Source organism: Oncorhynchus nerka, linkage group LG7, assembly GCF_034236695.1.
Source record: "Oncorhynchus nerka isolate Pitt River linkage group LG7, Oner_Uvic_2.0, whole genome shotgun sequence".
NCBI classification, from domain to species: Eukaryota; Metazoa; Chordata; class Actinopteri; order Salmoniformes; family Salmonidae; genus Oncorhynchus; species Oncorhynchus nerka.
Window position 1 is genome coordinate 65,245,709 of NC_088402.1, and position 21,320 is coordinate 65,267,028.

A 21,320-nucleotide genomic window follows, 5' to 3' on the forward strand; every position below is an offset into this window, starting at 1 on the left:
GATGGGAAGCACATTTTTATATACACTGGAAAAAATAACAAGCAGTAAATGAAAAAGTTGTGAATGAAAACACAGTGATGTCAGGATTGTGCGCTTTATTGTAGAAAAGCTGTCATACTTAACACACACCGCTTGCCACGTCAGTTCCATTTGAAACAGTTCCATAAAAAAAAGCCTCATTAATCACAATGCAAAACTTTGATTACACAACTCTGTGGCTCAATGATAAAATATATGTACAGTACGTACATGTTAATTCATTTCATACAGAGGGCTCCCAAGATGCACCATTTCAAACCGAACACACACCTTTTTCTTTCAAGGAACATTGGAAGCAATAACAAGTGCGTAACGGACTTCAGAGCATTTCAATTAATATTCACGTGGAGTACAAGAATCACATCATAATACAGGTGAAGATAACATGTTTCCCCATCCATTTGTCACCATAAATGCCTTCAATACACTTTTCTGTATATATAAAGCTGTTGACATCTCATTGTCATGACATGTGCCTCCTTGCTGGCCCCATGTCCTTGTTGTAAACGACTGGTTTCAAATGTGATCTTACAGCCCTTTAAGTCTGTCCTATTAACAAGGATGTCCTGTCAATACAACCAGATAGCTCACATGGGCCCACACTACACGGATGCACGCTTACATCACAATTACATATCAAATCTGATATCCTTTCTTACATTAACATTCCTAAATATACAGGGTTTAAGTACAGATAGATAAACCAATTCTGGTTGTTTCCCAAAAATAATGAATTCTAAGTTATATTTGATGTATATTGGTTAATAATATGCAGAGCAGTCAAAACAAGTAGAGTCAAAAGGGAAAGCAAAATAGGCAGAAGAAATAGGCTAAGTATTTGGCAAGGTTTTAGGAGGCATATCAACGATTCAGTATACAAAATTGACAGGAATGGAACAATTAGCTCTCATTTTAAATCTTCAGGAAAATAGGATTAAATATAATGTCAACAGATTACTGGGTTACTAATCTTTGACCACAAATGGATTGTCCAAGGTATTTGCTTACAATTTAAGTTAACATCAACCATAATTTTGTTACAGCTTCCAGGGGCAAGAATCAGGTAGTGTCACACTTTGCTCCTGAGTAGGTAAAGTACCGGAGGAGTAGACCAAGACAACATATCAAAAGGGTTGCACAGTTGGTCCATCCCTAATTGTTCTGGTCATTAACATCTACCTATGCTAATAACACTTCTACTTAATGTACCTAAAGAGATAGCCATCATGTGGTTTACTCACAAAAGGGGCACCAAAGCCATTTGGCAAATAATGTCAGCGTTTATGAGCATTTATTGATACCAGGAGGCGATATACAGTGCCCTCCTTAATTATTGGGACAGTGAAGCATTTATTCTTATTTTGGCTGTATACTCAAAGTTTGGACTTGAAATCAAGCAATTACTATGAGGTAAAGTGCAGACTGTCAGATTTAATTTGAGGTTATTTTCATCCATTTCGGGTGAACTGTTTAGAAATTACAGGACTTTTTGTACATAGTCCCCCGATTCTAGGATACCAAAGGTATTACGACACATTCACTTATATGTTTATTAAAGTAGTCAAAAGTTTAGTATTCGGTCCCATATTCCTAGCACGCAATAATTACATCAAGATTTTGACTCTACAAACTTGGTGGATGCATTTGCTTTTTGGTTTGGTTGTGTTTCAGATTATTTGTGCCCATTAGAAATGAATGGTAAATAATGTATTGCGTCATTTTTATTGTAAATAAAAACAGAATTTGTTTCTGAATTTCTAACACTTTTACATGAACGTGGATGCTACCATGATTATGGATAATCCTGAATGAAACGTGAACAGTGAATGAAAAAGTTAGATGCACAAATATCATACCCCCCCAAAAAATGCTAACCTCCCCTGTTATTATAATGGTGAGAGGTTAGTATGCCTTGGGGGAATGATATTTTTTCCCACTCATCATTATTCACAATTCAGTCAGGATAATCCAACATAGTTGTAGTCACAAGCTTGATGTAGTCGGTGTGCTACAAATATGGGACCAAATACTTAACATTTTACTACTTTAAACACACAAATAAGTGAATTGGGTGGGACCATGTACAAAAAGTGACCGAATTTCTACATGGTTCACCCGATATAGATAAATACCCTCAAGTTAATGCTCACAGTGTGCACTTTAACCTCATGGTCATTGTTCGATTTCAAGAAAAAATGCTTTACCATCCAAATACTTATCGTCTCAGTCTTAAGGCAGATAGTGTGTGTTCTGTGGTCAGAGACAGAGGGGTATTACTAGCTGGCTCTGGCGTGAAGTTTCCCTAAGTACAGATTTAGGATCAGTTTCCCCTTCCCTAATCCTAACCATAAGTGGGAAAACGCTAAACTCACCAAAGATCAGCGTGTAGTGGCAACTTCCCCCTACTCCTTACTTGCTGCGCTTGGCTTGTGTGGCTTGGCTCTTGTCGGAGGGCTGCGTGCTGTCCTGTTGTTGTGTGTGGCTACGGAGGTACTGCATGGCCTGAACCTGCTGGAGCCGCCTGCTCAGTTGCTCCTCGCATGCCTGCAGCAGCACCAATGTCCTCTCAGAGTCCCAGCCCAGGACTTGCTCCATGGCCCGTGCACCTTTGTTCACCACCATCTGCAGTTGACAACATTTTGGTTTGGTTTATTTCATGTTGTATACAGCTAAAATCAGAACTGCAATCTATTCTGAGAAAGACAGAAGTGCAGAGATGGGGGATAGGATAGTCTCTGCGCTGTATAGACATGGCAGATTTGCATTAGTTGCTCATGGTTCATGAATGTCAATGGATCACATTGGAATAATATAATGCGGACTTAATAAGTAAATGTTCTTACATTCATTATGTTCAATGTAATTGATATTGTTTTCAAAGATAATTGACTTGGGAGATAAGAGGCTCAGAGTATACTTAGTGGTGTGAAAAGCCCTTGATCTTGGATTTCAAACAGATACAGTTGGGACAAAAATGGTATTCAATACAAGAAATGCAATTCCTTGATATACAGTGATGTTATTAGAACTGCTCTAAACTTGTTTTTTGTTGTCAGGATTACTTGGCATATTTACAGACACTTGTACTATTTTTAAAAAAATGTAGTTTGGTGATAGAGTTAACAGCTTGATAAAAGATGTACGTAGGCAGTCCATTTTCATATGCTGTGTATACTGAAATCAAGAGTGCAGAGGGATAGTGCCACCAAGTGGACAGAATATAGAAATTCTCACATATACTGTAGTTGTAGCCTTCCCATTTCCCTCATGTGGTGGAAAGGAAACAATTTCATGCATCCAAATTCTCTACACTTCTACCTTAACTGTGTGTTTGTTCACTTCCCTTCATGGATTTAAAAGGGAAGGAGCTGTGTAATAAACTCCCTCTAACCTATGCTTACACTAATCCAATGCTTGAAAATACGTGGGGAGAAGTGAACCCTTTCAGGAGAATTGGGACGCAATCCAGTGCATCTCAATAATGGAAAGTATTTCTCTCCTGTTCGTTTTTTTCTGTGCACTAAACTGAATAACTTAGGACATATCACTGTAATACTGTGGATACCTACCAGGGACTTTGTTTTCACAATGCATGCCCTTTCATATCAATGCAGATTAAGGAGAGTAGACAAGGAGCGAGTAGACAAGGAGCGAGTAGACAAGGTGAGGGGTCAACTTTAGTCTATTAATATGATCCTGTATAACCAAATGCAGCGTTTAGCTGTTGGTCTTTGTGACATACCTGCAGCTCCTCATTGGAGAGCCTGGTCTCAGGGCTCGTTTTACCCTTGAGAACCATCAGCGTTCTGGACATGAATCCTGATGCCGAATCTACCGCCATCCCGTCTGTCACATCCCCATCACCTGACCCTGTGAGACATGGGTTATGGTAGAACACGATCACTCTCACAACACAACTTGGCTGAGCCAGAGGTTTAGAGGCAATATTTCAGGGCTAGTTGTCTATTGCTTAAAGAATGGCTCCATCTAGTGACAAAAAAGCCACACACTGTTTTTACATAAACTACCACAACTTTTGAGTTGAAGTTAAAATGCCTTCCCTCACTTCAAATGGCATTTCCACTCACATAGGTGGATCTTCTAACAGATTGATCCCATTTTATTCCTGATAGCGCTCTCACCTTCATTTCTAGGCTCTGCCTCTTGACTGTCTTCTCTCTCCACTGCCTTGAGGTAGAGCTGGAGCAGTTCCTTGGACTGTCGCTCTTCCTCCCTGCGGTCCAACACTCTCTGTAGAGTGTCCTGGAGATTCAGGGCCTTCCTCTCCGGGAAGCCCAGGGCTGAGGCCAGCTCTAAACAAGGCACGTCCACTAAGGTCTGGAACATGCAACATGTATAGTTATTCTCGCTATTACACATACAGCTATCCTCAAGCACATAAACATAATGCAAAGAGGGCTTTGTATTGAAGTAGTATACACAATATTTATACCATACCCGCTGTAGTCATAAATGTTGTTTTTATCTGATGGAATAGGATCCAAATTTAACAAGATATTCTATATTCATACATTTAAATGTGAGAGGGGGGATGGAGGTGGAAATGTTATTGAAGTTACCCTACTTGTAATTCTGCCTCCGACATCAGTATGATGCTGGCCAGGTCCTTCTTGAGTTGCTGGGCCAGGTAGAACCAGGGCTCGATCCCACTGACTGAGCTGTCCACAGCATCGTTCTCAAGATTCACAGACTCCCTGGTCATCCAAGCTGTGCCGCCATCAACTATAGTAGCATGGTATAAAATCACTATGCGTTAGTATGGGAATGCAACCTGGGAGAGCTAAGACAGATGACCAATGCCACGTAAACAAAGAACAGAGTTTGGTCTTTAACTAGTTAGCCCAAAAAACAAGCAAAGAAAAACATACTCTTGGAATATAGGCATAGAATGTCAGAGGATGTGCTTTCCCAAGAGGTTGGCTCAAACTGCAGATAGATCAACTTAGAAACCGCAAAATGACAGATCACACAATAGTAGGCTTAAACAATGACTATAGCCTAATATGACAATACATATTTGCATTGACAGAACAGAAAAAGCTTACTTCTTCGTAGTGGGGCCCACGTCTCTTTTTCATGCAAGAGCATAAACTTTGTGTTTGTAGGTAAGCACAAGAAATAGGCCTCATCTTCAACTATTGTCCCATCATCTTCTAATACCACAGAGACGGAGGTACTTGGGCTAAACCCAAGAGATTCGCTTCCTGGGAGGTAGAATTACAGAAAAGTGCAGGTACATAAACATGTATATGGAATGAATGATTACTGACACTTTACTTGAACTTGCCACCATAACAAGAGCTTCATAGCATGCATCACTCATAACTTAGAAATTATAAATGTAATAATGTAATGACATCTATATGCGTAGCAGTATTTAGCCTTGACACCCTGATTATACCACCTGCATGAGTGTCATGAGCACTTATAGGGCACCATTTGTGGTTGAGAGACAGTTAAGTGGAACATTGCACTTCTGCATTGCTGCATGCTCACTGGAGTGTAATAGGCCTAGATGAAGTGTGTTGCTATCTTTCATTTGTAGTTTGCAGTTGTGTAGCGGAGGGTAAACACAGGTTACCAACGTTTTCTTTTTGCCCATCAATTTTCTACTTTTTGCAGACCAGCGATCCGAGTTTACACCCCAGAAGATTTTTTTATTAACCTTTATTTAACGAGGCAAATCAGTTAAGAACAAATTCTTATTTACAATGACGGCCTAGGAACAGTGGGTTAACTGCCTTGTTCAGGGGCAGAACGACAGATTTATACCTTTTCAGCTTGGGGATTCGATCTAGCAACCTTTCAGTTACTGGCCCAATGCTCTAACCACTAGGCTACCTGCCGCCCCTATTTACATCACTGTTAGTTTGGTACAGTACTTACTTGCATTATTATCTAGCTACAGTGCATTCAGAAAGTATTCATACCACTTGACTTACTCCTCATTTTGTTGTGTTACAGCCTGAATTCCAAATTGATTAAATAGATTTGTTTCTCACCCATCTACACACACACACAATACCCCATAATGAAAATCATGTTTTTAGAAACTGTTGCAAATGTATTGAAAAATCAAATACAGAAATACCTCATTTACATAAGTATTCAAATCCATGAGTGAATACATGTTAGAATCACCTTTGGCAGCGATTACAGCTGTGAGTCTTTTCTAGGTATGTCTCTAAGAGCTTTGCACACCTGGATTGTGCAACATTTTCACATTATTCAAGCTCTGTCAAATTGGTTGTTGATCATTGCTAGACAGCCATTGTCAAGTCTGCCATAGATGTTCAAGTCGATTTCAGCTAAAACTGTAACCAGACCACTCAGGAACATTAAATGTTGTCTTGAAGCAACTCCAGTGTATATTTGACCTTGTGTTTTAGGTTATGGTCCTGCTGAAAGGTGAATTTGTCAAGTTTCCTCTAGGATTTTGCTTGTGATTAGCTCTATTCCATTTATTTTTATCCTAAAAAAACTCCCTAGTCCTTTTCAATGACAAGCATACCCATAACGAACATAGACAGTGCTCTAACTCCCCTAGCTCCACAATGAGATAGGGTCCAGGCCAGGCAGCAGGCTGTTTGCCAGCCTGCCAGCTTAGTGGAGTCTGCCACTAGCACAGTCAGTGTAGTCAGCTCAGCTATCCCCATTGAGACCGTGTCTGTACCTCGACCTAGGTTGGGCAAAACTAAACATGGTGGTATTCGCCTTAGCAATCTCACTGGAATAAAGACTTCCTCCATTCCTGTCATTATTGAAAGAGATTGTGATATCTCACATCTCAAAATAGGGCTACTTAATGTTAGATCCCTCACTTCCAAGGCAGTTATAGTCAATGAACTAATCACTGATCATAATCTTGATGTGATTGGCCTGACTGAAACATGGCTTAAGCCTGATGAATTTACTGGGTTAAATGAGGCCTCACCTCCTGGTTACACTAGTGACCATATCCCCTGCTCATCCCACATTTACGATAGCACATTTCAATTGACAAAAAAACAATGCTTTCGTCTTTTGAGCTTCTAGTCATGAAATCTATGCAGCCTACTCACTTTTTATAGCTACTGTTTACAGGCCTCCTGGGCCATATACAGCATTCCACACTGAGTTCCCTGAATTCCTATCAGACCTTGTAGTCATAGCAGATAATATTCAAAGTTTTGGTGACTTTAACATTCAAAAAAAAGTCCACAGACCCACTCCAAAAGGCTTTCAGAGCCATCATCGACTCAGTGGGTTTTGTCCAACATGTCTCCGGACCTACTCACTGCCACAGTCATACTCTGGACCTAGTTTTGTCCCATGGAATAAATGTTGTGGATCTTAATGTTTTTCCTCATAATCCTGGACTATCGGACCACCATTTTATTACATTTGCTATCGCAACAAATCTGCTCAGACCCCAACCAAGGATCATCAAAAGTCGTGCTATAAAATTCTCAGACAACCCAAAGATTCCTTGATGCCCTTCCAGACTCCCTCTGTCTACCCAAGGACGTCAGAGGACAAAAATCAGTTAACCACCTAACTGAGGAACTCAATTTAACCTTGCGCAATACCCTAGATGCACCCCTAAAAACATTTGTCACAAGAAACTAGCTCCCTGGTATACAGAAAATACCCGAGCTCTGAAGCAAGCTTCCAGATAATTGGAACGGAAATGGTGCCACACCAAACTGGAAGTCTTCCGACTAGCTTGGAAAGACAGTACCGTGCAGTATCGAAGAAGAAAATAACAACAATCCAAAATGTATTTTTGATACTGTCACAAAGCTAACTAAAAAGCAGCATTCCTCAAGAGAGGATGGCTTTCACTTCAGCAGTAATAAATTCATGAACTTCTTTGAGGAAAAGATCATGATTATTAGAAAGCAAATTACGGACTCCTCTTTAAATCTGCGTATTCCTCCAAAGATCAGTTGTCCTGAGTCTGCACAACTCTGCCAGGACCTAGGATCAAGGGAGACACTCAAGTGTTTTAGTACTATATCTCTTGACACAATGATGATAATAATCATGGCCTCTTAACCTTCAAGCTGCATACTGGACTCCATTCCAACTAAACTACTGAAAGAGCTGCTTCCTGTGCTTGGCCCTCCTATGTTGAACATAATAAACGGCTCTCTATCCACCGGATGTGTACCAAACTCACTAAAAGTGGCAGTAATAAAACCTCTTGAAAAAGCCAAACCTTGACCAAGAAAATATAAAAAAAATTATCGGCCTATATCGAATCTTCCATTCCTCTCAAACATTTTAGAAAAGGCTGTTGCGCAGCAACTCACTGCCTTCCTGAAGACAAAGAATGTATACAAAATGCTTCAGTCTGGTTTTAGACACCATCATAGCACTGAGACTGCACTTGTGATGGTTGTAAATGACCTCTTAATGGCGTCAGACCGAGGCTCTGCATCTGCCCTCGTGCTCCTAGACCTTAGTGCTGCTTTTGATACCCTCGATCACCACATTCTTTTGGACAGATTGGAAACCCAAATTGGTCTACACGGACAAGTTCTGGCCTGTTTTAGATCTTATCTGTCGGACAAATCAACTGTAAATTTCGGTGTCACTCAAAGTTCCATTTTAGGACCACTATTGTTTTCAATATATATTTTACCTTTTGGGGATGTCATTCGTAAACATAATGGTAACTTTCACTGCTATGCGGATGACACACAGCTGTACATTTCGATGAAACATGGTGAAGCCCCAAAATTGCCCTCGCTGGAAGCCTGCATTTCAGTCATAAGGAAGTGAATGGCTGCAAACGTTCTACTTTTAAACTTGGACAAAACAGAGATGCTTGTTCTAGGTCCCAAGAAACAAAAAGAGATCTGTTGAATCTGACAATTAATCTTGATGGTTGTACAGTCGTCTCAAATAAAACTGAAGGACCTCGGCGTTACTCTGGACCCTGATCTCTCTTTTGACGAACATATCAAGACTGTTTCAAGGACAGCTTATTTTAATCTACGTAACATTGCAAAAATCAGACATTTTTAGTCCAAAAATTATTCAGAAAAATGTATCCATTTCTAAGCAAACAGCTGGAGGCAGGGCTTTCTCCTATAGAGCTCAATTTTTATGAAATGGTCTGCCTACCTATGTGAGAGACGCAGACTCTGTCTCAACCTTTAAGTCTTTACTGAAGACTCATCTCTTCAGTAGGTCATATAATTGAGTGTAGTCTGGCCCAGGAGTGTGAAGGTGAACTGAAAGGCACTGGAACAACAAACCGCTCTTGCCGTCTCTGCCTGGCCGGTTCCCCTCTCTGCACTGGGATTCTCTGCCTCTAACCCTATTACAGGGGCTGAGTCACTGGCTTACTGGTGCTCTTCCATGCCGTCCCTATGAGGGGTGCGTCACTTGAGTGGGTTGAGTCACTGATGTGGTCTTCCTGTCCTTGGGTTGTGCCGTGGCGGAGATCTTTGTGGGCTATACTTGGCCTTGTCTCAGGATGTTAAGTTGGTGGTTGAAGATATCCCTCTAGTGGTGTGGGGGCTGTGCTTTGGAAAAGTGGGTGGGGTTCTCATCAGATGGGGCCACTGTCTCCTGACCACTCCCGTCTCAGCCTACAGTATTTACGCTGCAGTAGTTTATGGCTAGGGTCAGTCTGTTATATGTGGAGTATTTCTCCTGCCTTTTCCGGTGTCCTGTGTCCTGTGTGAATTTAAGTATGCTCGCTCTAATTCTCTCTCTCTCTCTCTTGGAGGACCATGCCCCAGGACTACCTGGCATGATGACTCCTTGCTGTTTGACCATGCTGGTCATTTATGAACATTTGAACATCTTGACCATGTCCTAATATAATCTTCACCCAGCACAGCCAGAAGAGGACTGGCCACCCCACTTTTCTAGAGAGTTTTTCCTAGCCACCGTGCTTCTACATCTGTTTTGCAAGCTGTTTGGGGTTTTAGGCTGGGTTTCTGTACAGCACTTTGAGATATCAGCTGATGTAAGAAGGGCTATATAAATACATTTGATAACGATGCAGCCACCACCATGCTTGAAAATATGACGAGTGGTACTCAGTGATGTGTTTGACCCAAAGATAACACTTTGTATTCAAAACAGGATGGATGTTTTGGAATATCTTTACAAGCTTCCCTTTTTTCACTCTGTCAATTAGGTTAGTATTGTAGACTAACTACAATGTTGTTGATTCATCCTATCACAGATATTAAACTCTGTTTTAAAGTCAACATTGGCGTCATGATGAAATCCCTGAGCAGTTTTCCTTCCTCTCCGGCAAGTGAGTTAGGAAGGATGCCTGTATCTTTATAGTGACCGGGTGTATACATACACCATCCAAAGTGTAATTAATAACTTCACCCATGCTGAAAGGGATGTGCAATGTCTGTTTTTTAAAATAACAATCCCCCATCTTCCAATAGGTGCCCTTCTTTGCGAGGCTTTGGAAAACCTCCCTGGTCTTTGTGGTTAAAATTCACTGCTCGACTAAGGAACCTTACAGATAATTGTATGTGTCTGGTACAGAGATGAGGTAGTCATTCAAAAATCATATTAAAACACTATTATTGCACTGTGACCCAAAATCTCAACTTAATCCATTTTAAAATCAGGCTGTAACACAACAAAATGTGGAAAAGGTCAAGGAGTGTGAATACTTTCTGAAGGCACTGTATGTATTTCCACAAAACACATGATTATACTTATTATCTAGTAGTATTCTAGATCTTGTGTCCAGGCCAGGGATGTGAGCTTTGTTAAGACAGCACCACGCCTAGTGAGTAGCATTTTAGGAATTTAAGGGATGTCCCATAGAGGTTTGAGGTAAAATGTGTTTTATATTGGATTTTCGGTTCACTTCATCACTAGCTATTGAACCAAGCCTTCCATGGCTATGAAGATGGTATATTTTGATTCAGGGATGGATAGAAAACAATTCAATGTTTTCATTACATCAAATATTTAAAAAAAAGTAAGTATCGTTAATAGCTCTTATATAAATGGCGTGCCATGACTATGGAAATTATCCAGTGCTGCCCCATAACAAGGACAATCAGCTACAATCATAGCTATGGTCTATGATCTTTGTCTTTCTTTCCACAAACACACACAATGCTGTTTTTTGGTTGCTATTTTAGTGACTCGTCAGTAGCCTAACGAATCGCATCGGTAAGATAGTCATTCATTTGACTGCCTAATTCGCATACTGGTAGTCTTTATGGCGATTACCTGCAAAACAATTAATTAAAAGGAAGCTTGAAGCCTGCGTTAGTTTGCAGACTCTTACAAGATTATTTAAGAAGAAATGTGGGTTAGTTGTTACAGGTTTTTCTTTAAAATGTTGTATAAATGACATACTACAATTCAAAAAGATAGTTACAAATACAAATTATTTGATTTAACTGATGTTGTTCTCTTCCTCTTGCTCTTCCAATCAACACCTGTGATTGCTTTATGTCTCTCTCTAATATCAATATGCCTTGTATACTGTTGTTTAGGATAGTTATCATTGTTTTAGTTTACTGCGGAGCCCCTAGTCCCACTCAACATGCCTCAGATACCTCCTTTGTCCCACCTCCCACACATGCAGTGACCTCACCCAGCATAACTAGTGCATCCAGAGATGCAAGCTCTCTTATCGTTACTCAATGACAGTAAGAGAGGTAACCATAAAAGCCTTGGTTTCATGCATGTTAACATCAGAAGCCTCCTCCCTAAGTTTGTTTTACTCACTGCTTTAGCACACTCCGCTAATGCTGATGTCCTTGCCGTGTCTGAATCCTGGCTTAGGAAGGCCATCAAATATTCGGAGATTTCCATCCCCAACATTTTCCGTCAAGATCGAACTGCCAAAGGGGGAGGAGTTGCAATCTACTGCAGAGATCACCTGCAAAGTTCTGCCATACTTTCCAGGTCTATGCCCAAACAGTTCGAGCTTCTAATTAAAAAAATCCATCTCTCCAGAAATAAGTCTCTCAATGTTGCCGCTTGTTATAGACCCCCCTTAGCTCACAGCTGTGCCCTGAACACCATATGTGAATAGATTGCCCCCCACCTATCTTCAGAGTTCGTTCTGTTCGGTGATCTAAACTGGGATATGCTTAACAGCCCGGCAGTCCTACAATCTAAGCTAGATGCCCTCAATCTCACACAAATGATCAAGGAACCCACCAGGTACAACCCCAAATCCGTAAACATGGGCACCCTCAAATATTATCCTGACCAACTTGCCCTCCAAATCCACTGCTCTTATCACCTCTGCTGATCTCAGCGATCACTGCCTTATTGCCTGCATCCGTTATGAGTTCGCAGTCAAACGACCACCCCTCATCACTGTCAAACGCTCCCTAAAACACTTCTGCGAGCAAGCCTTTCTAATCAACCTGGCCCGGGTATCCTGGAAGGATATTGACCTCATCCCGTCAGTAGAGGATGCCTGGTCGTTCTTTAAAAGTAATTTCCTCACCATCTAAAATAAGCATGCCCCTTTCATTTTTTTTTTTAGAACTAAGAACAGATATAGCTCTTGGTTCACTCCAGACCTGACCCCCCTCGACCAGCACAAAAACTTCCTGTACTAGCATCGAATAGTCCCCGCAGTATGCAACTTTTCAGAAAAGTCAGGAACCAATACACGCAGTCAGTTAGGAAAGCAAAGGCTAGCTTTTTCAAACAGAAATTTGCATCCTCTAACTCCAATTTTTTTTGGGACACTAAAGTCCATGGAGAATAAGAGCACCTCCTCCCAGCTGCCCACTGCACTGAGGCTAGGAAACACTGTCACCACCGATAAATCCACGATAATCAATCATTTCAATAAGCATTTCTCTACGGCTAGCCATGCTTTCAACCTGGCTACCCCAACAGCTACTTGCCTAAGCCTCCCCAGCTTCTCCTTCACCCAAATAGCAGATGTTCTGAAAGAGCTGCAAAACCTGTACCCTCTGTACCCTCTCTAAAATGATCCGCCTCCATTTTTGCAACCCCTATTACCAGTCTGTTCAACCTCTCTTTCGTATCCTCCGAGATTCCTAAAGATTGGAAAGCTGCCGTGGTCATCCCCCTCTTCAAAGGGGGTGACAATCTAGACCCAAACCCATCCTGCCTTTCTAAAGTCTTCGAAAGCCAAGTTAACAAACAGATCACTGACCATTTTGAATCCCACCGTACCTTCTCCGCTGTGCAATCCGGTTTCCGAGCTGGTCAGCCACGCTCAAGGTGACCTCAGCCACGCTCAAGGTACTAAACGATATCATAACCGCCATTGATAAAAGACAGTACTGTGCAGCCGTCTTCATCGACCTGCCCAAGGCTTTCGACTCTGTCGAGGTACAGTGACAGAGTCGAAAGCCTTGGCCAGGCCGATGAAGACGGCTGCACAATGGCGGTTATGATATTGTTTAGTACCTTGAGCGTGGCTGAGGTGCACCTTGAGCATGGCTGACCAGCTCGGAAACTGGATTGCACACCGTATTCTTATCGGCAGACTGAACAGCCTTGGTTTCTCAAATGACTGCCTCGTCTGGTTCACCAACTACTTCTCAGATAGAGTTCAGTGTGTCAAATCGGAGGGCCTGTTGTCCGGACCTCTGGCAGTCATTATGGGGGTACCACAGGGTTCAATTCTCGGGCCGACTCCTTTCTCTGTATATATCAACGATGTCGCTCTTGCTCCGGGTGATTCCCTAATCCACCTCTACGCAGATGACACCATTCTGTGTACATCTGGCCCTTCTTTGGACACTGTGTTAACAAACCTCCAAACGAGCTTCAATGCCATAACAACACTCCTGAGGCCTCCAACTGCTCTTAAAGCGCTAGTAAAACTAAATGCATGCTTTTCAACCGATCACTGCCCGCACCCGCCCTATTTCGCAACAAAGCCTCCTTCACTTACGCCACCAAACATACCCTCGTAAAACTGACTATCCTACCGATCCTCGACGATGTCATTTACAAAATAGCCTCCAACACTCTACTCAGCAAATTGGATCCAGTTGATCACAGCGCCATCCGTTTTGTCACCAAAGCCCCATATACCACTCTCACCACTGCTCTCTCGTCGGCTGGCTCTCGCTACATATTCGTTCGCCAGACCCACTGGCTCCAGGTCATCTAGAAGTCTTCGCTAGGTAAAGCTCCACCTTATCTCAGCTCAATGGTCACGATAACCACACCCACCGGTAGCACAGTTGTAAATGAGAACTTGTTCTCAACTGGTCTACCTGGTTAAATAAAGGTGAAATAAAAAAATAAATAAAAATGTCTAAATAGTTCAACTTAATGTTTGTCATCTCCAGCAAAACCCCAACATCAACATATGTTAAAGTGGCACATGTCTATGTTTTGTAGTAAAACAATAGAGGAAGACAAGTGCTTCCAATGATATAAACCAATTAGCAGACAATTAGTAGGCAATGTCTACTTGTAACTGGTTAAAAGCACACTATGCACACCGATGTCATTGGATGTTGATGTTGGGGTGGTAGTTGGGGTGGTACTGGAGATTATGATTTTTTTTTTTTTTTTTTTTACATTTCCCTTTAACATGTATGGGCCCAGAACTTAAATGAACAACTGTTTATTTTAGAGACACGTTTTCCTATTTGTATGATTTAAAAATGTAACTTTTTTTCAAGATAATTCAGGCTATTTACTTTATTTATGTTTTAATAAAATACATAATTTTAAGAACAAACATAATTGTGGCAATTCATATCTTAAAGTAAAATACTTTCATCTCAAGAGAAGACAGGTTAAATGTAAAAACAAATTAAAAGGTGTAATGTTCTCTTACTTAGAAAATATTCCTTATCAGATAGGACCTTGGCGATATCCCAAAAAACAAACAAGAAAAAAAGTATGGATTGTTCTCCATCCACCCCTGATTCCGAATATACTATCTTCATAGTCATGGCATGGTTGGTTCAATAGCCATTGACTAGAGAACACAGATATACACCGAATATCCAGTATACAACTAATTTTACCTCGGTCTGCTGAGGTGCCATATCTAATTCAATCAAGTTTGTACAAGTCGAATATGTAGAGCACACAGAGCAAAATGTTGCTCATACAGTTTCCAGAATGTAGTGATGATTCACGAAGATTAGAGATCATAGTTGACTGCCAGTTGATTTCCCAATGAACGAATAATATATACTGTAAACATTATATGATTTAACAGCTGATACAGTGGCAACGTATGCTGCTACATACAGATACCTACATACCTGGCGCTAGGCTAGCAAAATGTATTCTGCATTTGGGTTTTATTTATATGACACGTAGTTACAATGACTTGTCTTCATTAAGAAGGAATGCATGTTCCCAGCTCATCAGGAATACTATCTATAGTAGCTACCAAAACTATTATAACACACGCAAAGATAACTAACTTTTCTGTAGCTATCTAACCTTAGCTAGCTAACTTAGCTAGTTGTGGTTGGCTAGACAGCTGTTTACAACATTCATTAGCGTACCTTTAATCTTTAGTTGGTCCAGAGAAGGAACAACCAAACCGTATGATTGTTGTCGCGTAAAATTACACACCTTACAAGGTTTTAGTTCAGACATCACTCTTTTGTTATGCCGAAAGTTAAATAACCTAACGGAAGTTTACTGCATGCACCTTCTTGGCAGATTCAAACGCGAACACGGAAGTCCTGACATGATGTCATGGGAAATGTAGTGTTATGCGATTTAAAGTCAAAGTTCTGATTTTGAAAAGTAATAAAATAAATGCATATAAAAATAAAATAAAATTTAAAAAATATATATATCTAAACCAAACCAAACAGTCGTTTACGGTATGCACCTTCTTGACATATCCGCAAAAACGGAAGTCCTGAGCTTAGAACTAAGCCCTCATGGGAAATGTATTGTTTTGCCATTTAAAGTCAAACGGACCTGATTTTGAACAAAGTTGAATAAGGAAAAAAATATATATAAATATATATATATATATATATCACAGGAGGTTGGTGGCACCTTAATTGGGGAGGACGGGCTCGTGGTAATGGCTGGAGAGGAATGAGTAGAATAGAGTATCAAATAGTATCAAATACTCCCCCCAGCAATCTCCACTGATTTATATATCTATATCTATATATCTATCTCGATCCAATCAGAAAATAATATTTACTATATTGCCTCAACATAATAGAAGGAACGAAAAAAAAAAAAAAAACATAATGTAGGAGTTTTAGTCCAGTCGTCCTTATTCAGGCCTAAGCAATCGTTCCCGAATGAATCGATTTGAAGAGGAGTAGGCTGGGAAAGATGGCATCTTCTGAACAACCTGATCCGCAAACACAGGTCTCTATTTATACTTTCATACCTTATATAATGGTTTGTAGTTGCATATTGCACTTCCTTGAACCTATGAATTACATTTGCTTGAACCTATGAATTAGCTAGACAGCTAATGTTAGTTGCTAGCTTGGTCTAGCTTGCTAGCTCGAAAAAGTTTCAATGTTTCTGTGTTGACAGGTGAAGGCCACGACACTACCCATACTTTCTATACATGTGAAAGTCATGTAGCTATCATGGTGTCTAGGTAGGTAATAGTTCAACGAGAATCGAAAATATCAATGCTCTAGCTAGCGAAGTAATAGCGCTCGAAAATCCTTCTCCATATATAGGGTTTTCAGCGTTTACATTTTCCCACATTTGGCCCCATGCGAACTACAATTTCGACGTTGTGTTTAAAAAAAAAAGCAAATAGTCAAAGCTTTCAAACTGGTTTTGTAAACATATGTTGACATGCCCCTTATCTTTCATATCAGCGAGAAATAATCTTTAAAATAAAAAAGACACACGTATGCCCTTTACAGACAGACTTTACGGCATGTTGCCTGTAAAAAAAAAAAGTATAATCGGTCAATGTTCTTTTAGAGCCCAATTCATTTACCACATTCTTGCCAGGATAATAATTTTATATCTCCATGCATATACTGGCTGGAGTGGGAGGAGATGTAGTCCCATGTGGGTGGACTATTTGAATAAATCCATTGAATATACACCATTACCAAAAAAAATCCATTATTAATTCATTTTAGGCAGGTCCTAAGAAAACCGATAATAAAATGTATTTTCAAAAGAATAGAATGGCATATTCACATGAAATCAATAGTTATTTTGTTAATTAAATAGACAAGACAGACTTAGGCTAACATGATCACAGTCAACACCAAAGGCTAAGAATATAATGGAAATATAAAAAATAAAATACAAATCATATTTTTCCCACACAACTTGTGTCACGACAACGTGTGGAACCCCTGTCATATAATAAAGGGATATGTTGAAACAGAGCCCAAGGCAAGCACATGCTTTTTTGATCCACGTTTCATCTCTTTCCTGCTAGAGGTCGACCGATTAATCCCGATTTAATTAGAGACGATTTCAAGTCTTCATAAGAATTGGTAATCTTCCTTTTTCGATGCCAATTACATTGCAATCCACGAGGAAACTGTGGCAGGCTTGACTGCCTTTTACACGAGTGCAGTGTCAAAAGGACCTAGTAGGTTGCAAGGAGCCAAGGTAAGTTGCTAGCTAGCATTGAATGTATCTTATAAAAAACAATACATCTTCACATAATCACTAGTTAGCTACACATGATTGATGATATTACTAGGTTAACTAGCTTGTCCTGCGTTGCATATAATCAATGCGATGCCTGTTAATTTATCATCGATTCACAGCCTACTTCAACTTCGCCAAACGGGTTATGATTTAAGAAAAGCGCATTGCTGAAAAAAGCACAGTCTTTGCACAAATGTACCTAACCATAAACATCATTGTTCATTCAGTATTGTTGTAATTGTCATTATTACAATATATATAAAAATCATCCGATTTCAAATGGCATCGGCCTTTTTGGGTCCTCCAATAATCGGTAACGGCATTGAAAAATCATAATCGGTCAACCTCTATTTCCTACCCTCACTCTGCTTTGTGGTGTAGGGTCTTACATCGAGGGTATCTTCGTGAAGATACAGATTGAAAGTATAGATTGCTATAATTTCTAACACATTTTAGTCTCATGTTGATATTTCACACCATCCGCAGGATTTTGGAGTTGCCTATATGCGATCGAGCAAAATGATAGGCCTACACTTGATTTAGGCTACGTTATAGCATGCTAAATATTTCTGATCAGTGATAGATGAGAAAACGAATAGGTGAGCTACCACCGCACTCCCACTTGCCCAGCTAGAAATCACATTGATTAAGTGTGTTGTTGAAATATAGTTTGATCTTTTAGAAATTAAGCAAATCGATTGCACCCAAATTGGCCATCATAATTTAAAGGATTCATATGATATTCAACAAATATAGTACCCAACATCCATAATTAAGACATGAGGAATTCCCAAAAATGGTCAAAAGCCACCCACATAAAAGCCATCCCCCCCACTCAAACTCTACACTAATCCCATCCCAAAGACCAGTATACAATAGGAGTTGTCTCTGTCTGACAAGTAGTATGAAGCAGTGGCTTGGAGTATTGTTTCTTCATACCATGTGGCCTAATGCATTTCCCTTAAATGTGGTGATGGTTAGGGTCCTTTTCCCTGTTCAGAGATGTTAGTCAATGAAGTCATTCACCTTAATATCCCATTATACAGTATGATAGCATCAAGTTTTGACCTTTTAAATTGAGCTGTTCCTGCTATACTGCCCCACTCTTTTATCCAGTTTCCTGGTCTCCTGTGTTTATAAAATGGATTTGCAACTTTGGGTAGAAAACCAATAACGTTTGCTCATGATGAAAACAAAGTATGTGTTCATCCTCACAATTAAAAATAGTCCTCTATGAAAGCAATTCCAATCCAAGTTTATTGGTCGCATACACAGTTTTGCAGATGCAGGGAAATGCTCATGTTTCTAGCTCCAACAATGCAGCAATATTGAGCAATACAATAACAATACACACATTATCCAAAAGTAGAAAAAAGAACAAGAAATTAAGACCTATCAAAACGATCGATGTCAAAATCCGGAATATAAATAAATATATATGTACTGTATGTGAATGGTGTGTATATAGACTGTGTGGACAGTATATGAATAGAAAATGTGTGTACATATAGGATGAGCCAAGACTAAAATACAGTATATACAGTACCATTTGGACACACCTACTCATTCCATGGTTTTTCATTTTTTTTAAACTATTTTCTAAGTTGTAGAATAATAGTGAAGACAACTATGAAATAACACATATGGAATCATGCAGTAACCAAACAAGTGTTAAACAAATCAAAATATATTTTATCTTTGAGATTCTTCAAAGTAGCCACCCTTTGCCTTTGACAGATTTGCACACTCTTGGCATTCTCTCAACCAGCTTCATGAGGTAGTCACCTGGAATGCGTTTCAATTAACAGGTGTGGCTTGTTAAAAGCTAATTTGTGGAGTTTCTTTCCTTAATGCATTTGAGCCAATCACTTGTGTTCTGATCATGTTCTGATATTCAGAAGATATCCCTATTTGGTAAAATACCAAGTCGATATCATGGCAAGAACAGCTCAAGTAAGCAAAGAGAAACGACAGTCCATCATTACTTTAAGACGTGAAGGTCAGTCAATCCGGAAAATTTCAAGAACTTTCAATGCTTCTTCAAGTGCAGTTGCAAAAACCATCAAGCGCTATGATGAAACTGGCTCTCATGAGGACCGCCACAGGAAAGGAAGACCCAGAAATACCTCTGCTGCAGAGGATACGTTCATTAGAGTTAACTGCACCTCAGATTGCAGCCCAAATAAATGCTTCACAGAGTTCAAGTAACACACATCTCAACATCAACTGTTCATTGGAGACTGCGTGAATCAGGCTTTCATGGTCGTCTTGCTACCAAGAAACATAAGCTATGGACATTAGACTGGTGGAAATCTGTCCTTTGGTCTGATGAGTCCAGAGATTTTTGGTTCCAAACGCTGTGTCTTTGTGAGATGCAGAGTAGGTGAACGGATGATCTCCGCATGTGGTTCCCACCGTGAAGCATGGAGGTGCTTTGCTGGTGACCCTGTCGGTGATTTATTTAGAATTCAAGGCATACTTAACCTGCATGGCTACCTTAGCATTCTGCAGCAATACTCCTTCAAGACTGCTGGAAAAGCATTCCAGGTGAAGCTGGTTGAGAGAATGCCATTTCTGTATCGACTTTGCTTTTTGCACAGGGGCATTGTCATGCTGAAACAGGAAAGGGCCTTCCCCAAACTGATGCCACAAAGTTGGAAGCGTAGAATCTTCTAGAATGTCATTATATGCTGTAGCGTTTAGATTTGCCTTCAATGGAATTTAGAGGCCTAGCCCATGAAAAACAGGCCCAGACCATTATTCCTCCTTCAGCAAACTTTACAGTTAGCTCTAGGGTTTTTCTGGAAATTTTCCATGGGAAGTTGAGTCCTGGAATTTTGCTTAAATTCATTAAAAAATAGCTTTACAGGGAACCTTTTTTGTGGATACACAAGGCAATTCTAGGTCTTGTGGCATAAACTATCCCCAATTCAATGGAATTGCAACCCTCTGCATGCACAGCTGATTCTTCCTTCACATGTACAGCTGATTCTCAAGATCTTGCACACAAATGAGATACTGCTACACTGTCTGAGCTAAGGACTACACACTTTCTGGTAAGTTTTGATTACAATACTGGGTGAGTATATGTTATGACATACATGTTTTTTTGTTAACTAGTAGATAGTAGCCTACAGAAAAATGTTTTAATCATTTATAACTTATTAACAATTTCTGCTAGTTAGCTTTTGCCATCATGTGGGTTTTAGCTTGCTTGAGCCTGCTAACTGAGGAGTGTTAATTCAGCTGTTTCCATACATGTTTAATTTTAAAACATTTATCTTACAAAGGAGTTGTTTAATCTAACTTCTTAACTATTTGTCTGTACATGGAATTGTATTTGTTTTGTTACAATTTTTTTCTTCTAATCTTTACAGGAAAGTGCCACAGTCTGATGTGAGGAGACATTTCACTCCAGCTAATGTAGAAGGAAAAGCTGTGTACCTTTGCAAATACTGTGCCAAATCATATGTGAAGAATGCAACAAAGATGCAGAATCATCTGGCCAAGTGCATGAAGTTCCCTCAGCGTTCACAACAAGCAACCTCTGACAAAAGTCACTCTACTTCTATTCGAGGTGAAAATTATGAATCAGACACCTTATCGATAGCAACAGCTCATGGTCCTCCTGGAATCAGAAGTTTTTTTGACTCAATGGAGGAACGTAGTCAGAGAAATGTTGATGATTGTCTTGC

The 21,320-nt window shown here is 40.1% G+C and overlaps 2 protein-coding genes across 2 annotated transcripts in view; one reads left to right on the plus strand and one right to left on the minus strand.

Annotated features, from left to right (window-relative positions):
- Positions 1-80: 80 nt before the first annotated feature.
- Positions 81-15,859, minus strand: dffa (DNA fragmentation factor, alpha polypeptide). Its single transcript, XM_029664536.2, has 6 exons — positions 15,522-15,859; positions 5,106-5,264; positions 4,625-4,782; positions 4,182-4,377; positions 3,782-3,909; positions 81-2,661 (listed from the first exon to the last, which is right to left on the minus strand). Exons 1-6 carry the CDS (start codon positions 15,613-15,615, stop codon positions 2,449-2,451), a joined length of 948 nt encoding a protein of 315 aa, XP_029520396.1. The 5' UTR covers positions 15,616-15,859; the 3' UTR covers positions 81-2,448.
- Positions 15,860-16,248: 389 nt separating this feature from the next.
- pex14 (peroxisomal biogenesis factor 14) overlaps positions 16,249-21,320 on the plus strand; it is a 103,480-nt gene continuing 98,408 nt past the window's right edge. The window contains exon 1 of the mRNA XM_029664538.2: positions 16,249-16,356. Within this exon, the coding sequence (XP_029520398.1) occupies positions 16,321-16,356 (36 nt within the window). The 5' untranslated portion in view covers positions 16,249-16,320. The remainder of the gene's footprint in view (positions 16,357-21,320) is intronic.

Excerpts from the sequence above, each read along its gene's own strand:
- dffa (XM_029664536.2), bottom strand. The coding sequence starts at position 15,615 with ATGTCTGAACTAAAACCTTGTAAGGTGTGTAATTTTACGCGACAACAA. Across the intron at positions 5,265-15,521 it reads GGACCAACTAAAGATTAAAG|GAAGCGAATCTCTTGGGTTT; the intron begins GTACGCTAATGA and ends TCTACCTCCCAG. Across the intron at positions 4,783-5,105 it reads GTGGGCCCCACTACGAAGAA|TTGATGGCGGCACAGCTTGG; the intron begins GTAAGCTTTTTC and ends ATGCTACTATAG.